Genomic DNA, 12,753 nt, shown 5'->3' with positions numbered 1-12,753 from the left:
CGTAGCCACCTTCCCTCACAGATTACTGGCTTAAGTAAGAAAGTCGAGGGGAAGAAAGACATGGCAGGGCAGATAAAGGAAGTCACTGTAAAGATATCCAGTCCTCCAACAGATATATTATAATAATGAGAATAAGAATAAAAAGAAGAATATTTTTTGCAAACAAGACTGAAAAATACAAGAGCCATTAGAAGAAAATACCCAGAAGAAAAATTATATAAATCTTTTATTATGTGATATTTTATCCTTTAAAGTTCATTTAAATCATCACAGAAATGAGGATTATATAACAAACATCTCTATGTCAAACATCACTGGTATCATCTACTCCATTCTAAACCTGCCACTTTCTGTCCAACAGAGTGGAGCTCCTACTGGACACTTGGGTGAGAAAGAGAAGGGGAACGGGAAAGGAATGGGGGATAGCCAGCTCCGGTACTACTACGAACACATGTCGTGCCACGCATTCCCGTTGGTCGATGATGATGGCGTTTCTCCGAAACCTGCAAAAAACACTACAAGTGTATGGCATATCAAGAATAGATTAGAAGGAGAGATAAAGGCAGGTCATTTCATAGGAACAAAGGAAACAAATCACAGAAATATAACAATTTTGAGCAAGAAAAAACACGACAGCCACTCTTAAGGGTATCTGGATGCGAACAGTCATAAAAAATTCGTGCAGTTTGGTTTCCCACTTCTCTAAACAGAATAAGCTTTCTGGAAAAGGGTCTAACAAGGTGAGGCCACCTCTACGGGAGATTGATCTGCGACCAAATTAAACAGGGTTTCTGTTGTTGGCCCTTATTTAAGAAGATAAAAGTTGGAACCGAAAAGGACAAATCAGGGCGAATATTCATTTATAGGAAGAGGAATTAGGGATTAGATTACTTTACTGAAGAAGATGTTCGATAAACTTCAAACTTCTTTGAAATAGTTTACAAATTTTTTTTTTGCTAGGGGCTTTACGTCGCACCGACACAGATAGGTCTTATGGTGACGATGGGATAGGAAAGGCCTAGGAGTTGGAAGGAAGCGGCCGTGGCCTTAATTAAGGTACAGCCCCAGCATTTGCCTGGTGTGAAAATGGGAAACCACGGAAAACCATTTTCAGGGCTGCCGATAATGGGATTCGAACCTACTATCTTCCGGATGCAAGCTCACAGCCGCGCGCCTCTACGCGCACGGCCAACTCGCCCGGTAAATAGTTTACAAAAAGACTAGACTGATAGGGAATCTACCATCTGGACGACAGCCCTAAGTAATGACTGATGATGACAACGAAAATAGCTCTTTAAATTTAACAGCTTGCATACATGTTGGCTATTTGTGTACCACCACTGGTCAAGTGGCCAGCGTCCCTCACTTCTAAGTGACTTAAAGACTCTGGTATTCCTTGATGAGTACTCATTTTTGTTACAAAATATGTAGTATGTAATTACAGAACAGAATTCCACACACGTTCTAAATTATCTAGTTCATAATGTATTACGCTCAGAGCTGGGAAGTAAATGAGTAAAAGTAATCGAATGACTTGTATCCTCTCGATCTGGGAAACTCGAGAAGTGCCCGATGCCATCATCACTATCTTCAAGAAAGGCAATCGTAGTGTATGTGGGAACTACCGTGGTATATCGCCTTTGTCACTTGCAGGTTAAATACTCGCAAGAATTATATTAAATCGGCTCAGAGTTATCTCGGAGAGGATTTTGCCCAAGTCTCGATGTGGTTTCCGAACCTCCCGAGGCGCAACAGATATGATCTGTGTTAGACAACTCCAGGAAAATACAGAGACCAACAGCAGCCTCTCTATTTAGTTTTCTATGATATGGAACAAGCCTTTGATTCAGTACCAAGATCTGCTATGTGGAAAGTATTGAGATGTTCTGGATGTCCTGAACGTTATGTGGAATTGGTTCAAGCTCTTCATGATGGCATGTCTGGACAGGTTCTTCATGCAGATTCATTCCCAATCACTCAAGGATTGAAACAAGGCTGTATGCTTGCTCCTACACTCTTTGCACTGTACATGGCTGCCATGCTGCATGAATCATCTGCAAACAACTTAGGCATGGAGATCAAATTTCGTTTTGATGGAGGCCTTTTCAATCTGGCAAGACTTTGCTCACAAAGACACACTCTGGTTACCCGGGTGACAGAACTGCGGTATGCTGATTACACCGCATCTCCTGCTCTCTTCAGAACTACAAGAGTCAGTCAACTGCTTTAAAACTGCATCTGATCGCTTTGGTCTTGCCATTAATGCAAAAAACACTGAATGTACTTGCACAATCTGCCGCAGGGTTAACTCTTCCTGAGTTCAGTATCTCCGTCATGGACACAACACTGGAACAGGTTGATCACTTTTCACATCTCGGAAGCATCTTGTCTAAATGGTGTGTGTACCTGCGAACAAGATGTTGATAAAAAAAATTGGGGCTGCTCATGCAGCATTTGGACGGTTAATGCACAGAGTCTTCATGAATAACGACCAAAACTGCATATCAAACTCATGGTGTACAAAGCTGTTGTCATTTCCACGCTACTGTATGGCTGTGAAACTTGGACACACTATCGCCATGAACTTGAGCGCTTCCATCAACAAAAAATGAGATACATCTTGAATATCAAGTGGGAGAACTAAGTGACCAACAATGCAGTTCTCGACAAAGCGCAGCTAAATGGCATTGGGGCAATAATCATCACTCATCAGCTGAGATGGTTAGGCCATGTTCACCGCATGGGTGATACCAGGCTTCCCTGCCAAATTCTTTATGGTGAACTTTGCTCTGGCAGTAGACTTCATGGAGCCTCTCTTAAGAGTTTTATGGACCAGCTGAAACACATCATGAAGACAACTGGTATAAATATACAGACATGGGAAGAATGTGCTCTGGACCATTCACTGTGGCAGAACACTACATCCACCGCTGTCAACTTGTTTGAAAGAGAATGCTACAGACATCAAGAGGCCAAGCGACAAGTAACAAAGCTCCGTCTATTACAACTCCGCCCTCCTGCATCCATTGAGTATGATTTGTGTGGGAGTATGTTTTATGCCAGGATGGGTCTGTTGAGTCATCGCAAACACATCCATAAACTGACTTGAACTGGTCAAATGTATGCAGGAAGAAGTTATATATACTCGGATCGAGTTACAGTCGACAACATCGCACAGAAGCAGAAACGTGTAAAAATATATAACGATAAAGATGACTTTTTCACTTCTACTACAGCAGAACCAGTTCTTACCTCTCCAGCATTTCCAAGGACATTCCAACGATGTTCTTAAAATTAAACACAGGCATTCCTTCAAGTGCCCCTGAAGGTTGTCTTTTCAGTAAATACAAAGATGTACGTACTCTCCCCCTAAGTCATCGAAGAACAGCAATGAGAATTTTAAGAACCAATTAATTTATTTGCAAAGTAAATGGAAAATCACCGAGCTGACTCCAACTTGGCAGGTTTGATCGTCGCTCAGAGTGGTGGTGGTGGTGGTGGTGGTGGTGGTGATTACTGTTTTAAAAGCAAGTACAACTAGGCAACCATCCTCTATATAACAGTAATCAGAGGGGAAAATGGAAGGGATCCGACACTTTGAAAAATGAAGGTATCGGCCATAGGAAGACAAGGGCCACGAAGGGCATGAAAATGAAAGACTCCCTATGCCTCTGTACATAATACCGTCGGGGTCTGAAAAGAACATGATTGGTTGATTGATGCTTGTTGTTTAAAGGGGCCTAACATCTAGGTCATCAGCCCCTGAAAAGAACAAGAGTTGACCAAAGGAGGTCGGATAGGATAGATGAAAGTGAGGAGCCTGGCACAAGTAAGTGTAAGCAATGCCAGGACTCAAATGACGGCCCAGTGGTCGCCAACCCACGCTCTAAAGTTCAGAGCCCCTAGGGCTCCTTTTAGTCACCTCTTACGACAGGCAGGGGATACCGTGGGTGTTATTCTACAGCCCCCACCCACAGGGGGAATCGTTGCTCAGAACCGGTAGTATTTGAGGGTGCTCAAGTAAGTCAGCCTCGTGTTGGTAGATTTATTGGCACGTTAAGGAACTCCTGCGAGACAAAATTCCAGCACCTCGGTGTCACCAAAAAACCGTAAAAGTAGTTAACGGTATGTAAAATCAATAACAATATTAAATGGAAAATCATTTCAAATGCAAAAAAATCATTAACTAAAATAAAAATCTTGGGAAAACATAATTTTGAAAAAAAAAAAAAGAAATAATAATAATAATCCTAGGAGCAAGATATACCCAAGATGGTTACAGGCTACAATCAATCAAAACAACAGAAAAAGTTTCAAACATTGAAACTGACATTAAGAAAAGACAAATGAAATTCTTTGGACACCTCACAAGATTACCAGAAAATCGACTGTCAAAAAGAATATTAAATTATGTTAGCTCACTTAGGAATTCAACACCTTGGCTGGACGAACTTCGAAAGGACCTCAAAAACGCAAACATATGTGCAACAGACATTTTAGAAAGAGAAACCTTCAGACACTAAGTCAACAAGTGGGAAGTTACATCAGAGCAACCAAAGCAAAAACAGTGCATACTGAAATGGTCGGAAGAACGTAAACAAGCCTTCTCAGAGAGAATGAAAGCCTATTGGAAGAACAAGAAGAACCCAAAGAAAGCTTGATTGAGTTGTTTGCTTAACGTCTTCCATTATTGGGAGAATACGCTAATAATAATAATAATAATAATAATAATAATAATAATAATAATAATAATAATAATAATAATAATAATAATAATAATAGTTATTGGCTTTACGTCCCACTAAGTACTTTTTCAGTTTTTGGAGAGACAGAGGTGGTGAAATGGTGTCCCATAGGAGTTCTTTTACGTGCCAGTAAACCTAGACACGAGGCTGCATTTTGAAAAATCCAAGGTATTAGGTTCAATCTCACCGAGTGATGATAGCCACTTAATGCCTCTATGCTAGAAGAAACCACTCATAATGAAGTAACATTTGTTTTCCTTGCAAATTTTTGTATTATTCCAGCCCCAAGGAAGAAAAAAAAAAAAATCTGAGATTTCCTTAAGACTAACATTCTGTAAAGTAATTGTAATTTTAATGTTACTGATTACTTTATAATTTATATTCGCAACTGAGTAATATATTTCCCAAATAACCATAATTGAGCCCAATTACTTTTTTCTTGTATTCTTCCCATCACTGGATATGTTATATCTTACAAGGTTTTTTCTTTTAATTTGCTTTATGTCGCACCGACACAGATAGGTCTTATGACGATGATGGGATAGAAAAGGTCTAAGAGTAGGAAGGAAGTGACTGTGGTCTTAATTAAGGAAAAGTCCCAGCACTTGCCTAGTGTGAAAATAGGAAACCACGGGAAACCATCTTCAGGGATGTCAAAAGTGGGGTTCGAACCCACTATGTCCCGGAGGCAGGCTAACAGCTGTGCGTCCCTAACCGCACAGCCAACTCGCCTGGTTCTTGCAATGTTAATACATATTGGAATAGTTGTACAACACTGTAAATATAACTTTCTCAAAATAATTCACACCAAGGTTTTCTTCCTCACCGATTTGTTATAAAAGTTTCTCTCTCCATCTCTTAACACAGTGGTTATAAAAATATCAGAAAAATTAAGATTTGTCAAGCTGAGAGTGGCAGGAGTATATGATATACTTCCTAGTCCTCGTGAATAATGACAAAAACAGATAAAAAGTAGAAGAAAAGTAAAAAAACAGGGATAGAGATACCCAGGTGGAGGTCAGGAATTAGACAACAATGCAACAGGTACACACAAATTGCCAACATTTATGCACGCTGTTAAATATAAAAAGCAATTTTCTTGTTATACAAGGGCCAACAGGCACAAACCCTCAGACACGATTCTTAATTTTTGATGGAGGCCAAATTCCTGAAGTTTGAAAGAAACCTGTGGCCCCATAGCTGTGACCTCCCCTTGCAAGTGTCAAAAACCAAAAACAAAGATAGGCTTTTCAGTTGAAAAGGTTTTAAGTGTCAAGCATTAAGCTGAAGTAGGTAGTTTTTAAGACAAGCTAAAGATGGAGCTATAATATAAGCATCATCATTTCCCCATATCCTGCTCCACCGGGTTAGGGTATTTATGGCACTTCTCCATCTTCCACTTCCAGATCTTGTCCCAGTCTAAATTTCGTCTTCTTATGCCACTCTTCACTGATTTAATCCACCTTGTTCTAGGTCTTCCTCTTGCACTCTTGCCCTTGCACTTTGCCTCCAGCATCTGTCTTGGAATTCTATTTTCCTCCATCGTCTTTACATGCCCAAATCACCTTAGTTTATTCTTTTCAACTCTCATTTAGCTTTCCTATTCCAACTTCCTTCCTAACATCTTCATTTCTCACTCTGTCTTTCCTATCATACTTCTTAGGAATTTCATCTCACTGACTTGAATTCTACTCTCTTGCCAGCTAGTCAAAGTCTCAGCTGCGTAAGTCAGTATGGGTACATTATCTCTTTACTTTTCCTTGGTACTTCTTTGCTCCAAACAAGTTCTCTTACACTTTGGTAGAATGCATTACCCTGCTGTACCCTCCTGCCAATCTCCATGTCCACCCTAGTATTTTGCATTAATTCACTTCCTAGGTATTTAAAGCCGTCTACAATTTCCAGACTGTGACTTTCAATTTTCACAGTGGCCTTTCCATGCCTTTCCCTTCTCGACATCACCATAGTCTTGCTTTTCTCTGTATTGATTTTCATGCCATACTTCTCCATTTTTTTGTTCAGTATATCTAGTTGTTGTTGCACTTCTTTGCAGTTCATTCCCCAGTCCATGGCATCATCAGCAAATAGCAGTAACTTCATCTCTTTATCTCCATAGGCTTCCTTCATTTCCTTTACAATTTCCTCCATGACCATAATAAACAAAAGAGGTGACAGCTCACTCCCCTGTCTTAGTCCAGTCTTATTCCTAAACCATATGTCTCTCCAACTGGGGTCAGTACTCTGCTAATACAGTTGTTGTACATTGCTTGCACCATTTCTAACATTTCTCTTCCAAGTTTCTTTTTAACCATGGTTTCCCAAACCTTCTCTCTACACTATCATACGCCTTTTCTATATCTATGAAAGTCATGACCAGATCCTTTCCATCAGCTGTCTCATGCTTAAGATTGGGTCCACTGTAGATCTTCCACTCCTGAAGCCATACTGTTCCTCTTGTAACTCTCCTTTAATCTTTCTTCTCATTCTTCTTTCTAATGTCCTTTCTAGTATTTTAACTACCTGTGATATAAGCGTGATTCTTCTATAGTTACCACAAACTTTCTTGTCCCCTTTCTTAAGCACTGATATTATTCCTTTTCTTCCAGTCTTCTGGTACACATTTGTGTTTCCACACACACTGGTAGTCGGTACAACCATTGCATACCAACAGGTCCAGCAGCCTTCATCATTTCCACACTGATTTCATCCATCCCTGTTGCTTTTCGCATTTTCATCTTTTGCACCGCTAACTCCACCTCCCGCATTGTTATATCATCCTCTGTTGTTGAGTCCTCACACTGTATTGCTTCTATCTCCCCTGTACAGTTGTTCACATTCAATAGCTTACCAAAATATTTCTTCCATCTTCTCTTTATCTCTTCTGGGTGTGTTAACTCGATGAGTGCTACGCCCGGTCCAGTGGTACTACACCCGTCTATAGACGGTGAACAAGAACTTTAATTTTTTTGAGTTTTCCAGTTCACTCTCGAGTGCCGATTCGATCTCCGGCATGTTCTGCCACCTGTTGGGTATAATGTAGAACTAACTGATCATGGATTATAGCTTCTGGAAGTAACTTACAGAGCTTTTTATAGATGTCTACGGAATTCATCTATGATGTAAACAAACATGGCGGAACAACAAGCTACAGTTGCTCTTGCGGCAATGCTATTTCGGATCAAAGAATCTTTCAATTATTAACCACAGCGGAAAGTGATTATGATTTCAATGAATTGTTAAGTGATTTTGAAAGTGAGAGTGATACAGAGTGTGCTGAAAATATTTCAAGTGAGAAAGAAACACAGCCTCCTTCTAAACAAAAGAAGAAAAACACGGCAAGTTCAAAAGCTATTTCATCACCATTTTCATGGCGGACGGATGATTTTTCTCCACCAAACTTTCAAGAAACTGTGACAGACTCTGGGAGCCAAGTAGTGTTTGATGACAACCCCAATTTTATTTTGAACTCTTTACTGTGTATAAATGTGATGTACTCATGGGCACAAAAAGTGTAATTTTGTTTTCTCTCAAAATTATACTGAACATAAGGGTAGGATTTTCCATTTGCATTTAGATTTATAAGGAACCAACAATTATAAAGACCCCACTGATAAGTTAAAAATTGAGGCTTCTACAAATTTTTTACATAGGAAGAAAAAACTCAGCACTGAGGTACCAAACAGTCAACTGGTAACTAAGCACTTAAAAGGTTAACAGTTCCCCATCTTTTTTCACTAGCTTTGTGGTAACTCTTTCTGTCGTCTTACTTATAAGCCCATACAGCATCCTTTTACTGCCACTTACATCCGCTTCCAATTTTTTGTGTAAATTCTTCCTAACTCTTCATCTTTTCTTCTCCTACCACCTACTTACATCTCCATTTGCTGTTGAGATACTTCCTTTTGCTTTGTTCTGTTTAATATCGGTTCCATTCTCGCCAGGCTGTCTCCTTTTCTTTCACTCTTGTAGATGTCCTGCCACAAACACTCTCTGCTGCACTAACAAGTGCCTTTTTAAAATTGACCCACTCCTCTTCTACATTTTCCACTTCAGTAACTGGAATTTGTTGCTTCAACTCCCCTGAAAATCTTCCTGTACATTTTTGTCTTTCAATATCCATACTTTTATTTTGCTTTCTCTTATCTCTTTTAGTTTTTCTATTTATCCCAACCGTAATTTTGCCACCACAACTCTATGGTCCACATCAAATGCTTCTCCTGGTAAAGCTGTCACATCCATCAACTTCCTGCGATTTGTCCTTTCCACCAAAAAGTAGTCAATTACTGATTTTGTTCTTCTGTCACCCTACTAATAATTTTCCTGCTGTTTTTCTTTCAAAACCATGTACTCTCCACTATCAGTCCATTCCTTTCAGAGAAGTCCACGAGTTCCTCTCCTTTACGATTCTTTTTCCCATATCCATACGGTCCAATGATTTCTTCCTTGTCTATCGTTTCCGACCTGTCTCCCATAATAACCACTTCCACATCTGAAATTTCTCTTTCTACTTTCTCCAAGAATCCTTCAATATCTTCTTCCCTGTTTCCCACCTGCAGTGCATACACTTGTATGAAGTCCATCACTTCATTCTTCATCTTTAGTCTAATCTTCATTATTCTGTCACACATTCTACCACTTGAACATACCCTCCACTTGCTTCAAAATGATTAGTCCCACTCCGTTTATTGTCTGCTGGCCACCATTCCGGTATAATGTGTATCCTTTCCTTAATTTCTTCCTCCCATTACCTTTCCAATTCACTTCACTCAGCTCCATCATTTCCACCTTCTCCTTCTCCACGAAGTCTACCGATTCCTCTGCCTTTTCTGTCAGGGTCATTCCTATCTTAATGTTGGTTACTGGTCGCCCATTTCTCAGTTACCCCAGTACCCTGAGAACTGTACGTCACCTGTAGGGGACGCCCTAACCTTTTCCGAGGTTGATTTCCTAGTACCATACCATATATAGCCTATTATTATGATGGGGTCGCCACTCCCAAAGGCATTTTATACCTACTGCCAGGTGTTATTCTAGGCCGCTCCACTGGAGTACAGACGCCACAAGTTTCCCTCTTCCGCCACCGATGCTGTACCAAAGTCCACCTTCTCCACCACTGATGCCATTGGGCCCTCCATATTTGTTACCGCTGGAGAAAGAGGGTGTCCCAGTATTTTAAAGCCCCCAGGAACTGGGCTGCCTGTTAGTCCGTGGGTTGTATTGGGTATTTCAACCAGCCCTATTGAATTGTTGAGTCCCCCTACCCCCCACCCGAGACGCCCTCTAGGGGTTAACAGGCTCCCTGGAAGGGGAGCTATAATAATGGAGTTATAATATTAAAATTCAAGAATCGTCATGTAAATAAAATATTTAAGATTACATAAAACAAACATCTCTTCTTAAAATTCTCAAACAGAAGGAGCTGCAATACAACATTTTAAATTGTACATGCACACACTGTTTCTAGAGACAATATCTCAATCTTAAGAAGAAGAGATGCTTATTTTACGTAATTTTTGTTTTTTATGGAATTTTAATACTGGTTTTACGCAAATAATCCCTACATATTTTTAAAAAAATTTGAGGCACGAAATTGGCGTGCAGGTTTTATTTGCGTCAAGGTTGCCAACACGCTCCTGGCTCACCTACTTTTTGATGCTGAGTGTACAGTTATGCTTTGTGCAACCGTAGATGGAAGAAAACTGTCCCCATATGTCATATTTAAACGGAAAACAATTCAGACTTTTAATTCTAAACTGACTTTACATTGTTTTAAATAGTACCGTATTTTACAGAGTAATTTAAATTCAAAATTTCTCTGCATACGATAGAACGTGTTTTCCGGAACGTGCAGGGTTAGCTTTCCACACTTTCACTCACTTTGGTGCGTCTATAGTGTGTTTCTTAGTTGAAAATAGACTGAAATCATAATTCTTTTGTATTCAGCATTTTAAGGAACGCCACAATATCACGTTACAGGCAGTATGCGGTAAAGCAGAATCTGTGAAAACTGGCGAGGGTTGGCATTTCTGAATTACAAGATGGCTGTTAATTTGAAATCATGTAGTTGGAAGTCCGATTTCTGTATTACAAAGACTTCGAATTAACGAGGTTTTACTGTATCGCAAAACTAACATCAGATGTCGCCGGTGTGTCTATGTCAAATGTTTACATTACACGAAAAGAATTATCTACCACTGGTTGTGTTACTGTCCAGTAAAAAGAGACCGCGTGTGAAAAGTGTTTAGACGTGGAGTGTGACGAACTTGTAAGTAATTTAGGAGAGGATTCTAGTGATGCAAGAGACAACAAATCTTCCCATCTACAGGGAATCGAGCCTATTGCAAGTTCAGATTAATGAAATACCTGTCACGTAAGTAGGCCTACTTGCTCATTTTCATGGAAAATATATTTCGTAGCAGTGATAATGTATTTTTATCATCTCAGGCAAAGCAGCCATATCCGTAAATTTACATGTTCATATTTGCGTAAAGACCACGTGGACCTCGCAGAGTGATACAAAATGTTTGTTTACGCCTACGTTACTCTTTCGATGGAAGGAAATTTAGTTCATTTAATTTTATTTCAAAATGAGCCTTCCTAAAATGAGGGTGCGGGCATTATTCGACAGCAGGGATTATTCGGGTAAATACGGTATTTTATTTAGATTACTATTCTTGTATTTTAATTATAACTTATTTAGGGTATACTGTCAGCAGGTTTTGAATCAAGCCCGGAAATTATTTGATGGAATGTTAGGTTGCTGATGAAGAGAGTATCAGATTCTCGAAACATGCATGACGTTTTATTAACATGGATTAATCATCACCATTTCACAGTTTCAGTTTCCCCAGGTACTGCTGGCGAGCCTCTTCCATTCTGCCTTATTGTTCTGTTGTTAATGACGTCCTCCAGTGTCCTTCCCCGATCTGCAATGTCCATCTTTATCATGTCCATCCAGTGGGTTCTTGGTCTTCCCACCATCCATTTCCTGCCACATGTCTCTCTAAGTTAACATACGCTGTCCTTGTTGGCTCCATCCTCATTACATGCCCAAACCACCTCAGTCTGGACATGCTGATCTGATCTAACAATGATTTAACAATCCCAGCTTCCTTCCTAACCACATCATTCCTCAACTTGTCCAGTTTGGTTTTTTGAATTGTGAACCTAAGGAACTTCATCTCAGATGCCTGCAACCTTGATGAGTCTTTCTTAGTGAGGGTGCAGGTTTCAATACCATAGGTTAAGATTGGTATGAAGTACTGATTGAACATCACCAGCTTTGATTTTCTTTGTACTTCGGGATCCCAGAGGAGTGTTCGTACTTGCTGGTAAAAGTGAGGGCTCTTCTGCACTCTATTTGCCACCTCCTTTGTGGCTAGTGTATCTCGAGATATTACAATGCCGAGGTATGTAAAGCTTTCCACACCTTCAAGTGGATGGTTTCCTAGTATAATGTTCGCTGGTCGTCCCTCTCTGTTTATTGCCATCACCACTGTTTTGAGTTTGCTTATCTTGAGATTGAACTCCTGGAACTTAACCTTCCATTCATTGAGTCTTGACTGTACTTGTTCCTCAGTTTCTCCCCAGATCATAACATCATCAGCAAAGGCCATTGCATTTAGTTTACCAGAGGTTTTCTTGATGTTCTTCATTATGTCATCCATGATGGTGATAAATAATGAGGATAGCGCACTACCTTGCTGGACTCCACTTTCGGTCTTGAACCAGGATGAATGTCCATCACCCAATCGCACACAGCTGGTACAGTTCTCATACAGCACCTGAACTTTCCTCACCAGTCGCTCTGGCACATTCCTTTTTCTTAGGCATTCCCATATCTTCTCTCCTGCAATGCTATCATATGCCTTCTCAATGTCAAGGAAAACCAGAAACACATTTTTGCCTTTTTCCCAATATTTTTCCATTAACATACGGACACTGAAGATTACGTCTTGTGGACCTGTTAGGCCTGAAGCCATACTGTTCCCCTTCGAACTGTGGCTCT

General features: G+C 40.1%; 1 protein-coding gene across 3 annotated transcripts in view; it reads right to left on the bottom strand.

The window, feature by feature from the left end:
- Window positions 1–208: 208 nt before the first annotated feature.
- The window catches only part of LOC136881201 (WD repeat-containing protein 26), a 158,063-nt gene continuing 145,518 nt past the window's right edge, over window positions 209–12,753 (bottom strand). For all 3 annotated transcript variants that reach the window (XM_067153909.2, XM_067153910.2, XM_067153911.2), the window contains one exon: window positions 209–503. In XM_067153909.2, the coding sequence (XP_067010010.2) occupies window positions 442–503 (62 nt within the window). In that variant the 3' untranslated portion in view covers window positions 209–441. The remainder of the gene's footprint in view (window positions 504–12,753) is intronic.

This window comes from Anabrus simplex, chromosome 9 (genome assembly GCF_040414725.1).
Source record: "Anabrus simplex isolate iqAnaSimp1 chromosome 9, ASM4041472v1, whole genome shotgun sequence".
Classification (NCBI taxonomy): domain Eukaryota; kingdom Metazoa; phylum Arthropoda; class Insecta; order Orthoptera; family Tettigoniidae; genus Anabrus; species Anabrus simplex.
This window is presented reverse-complemented; position numbering and strand designations above follow the sequence as displayed.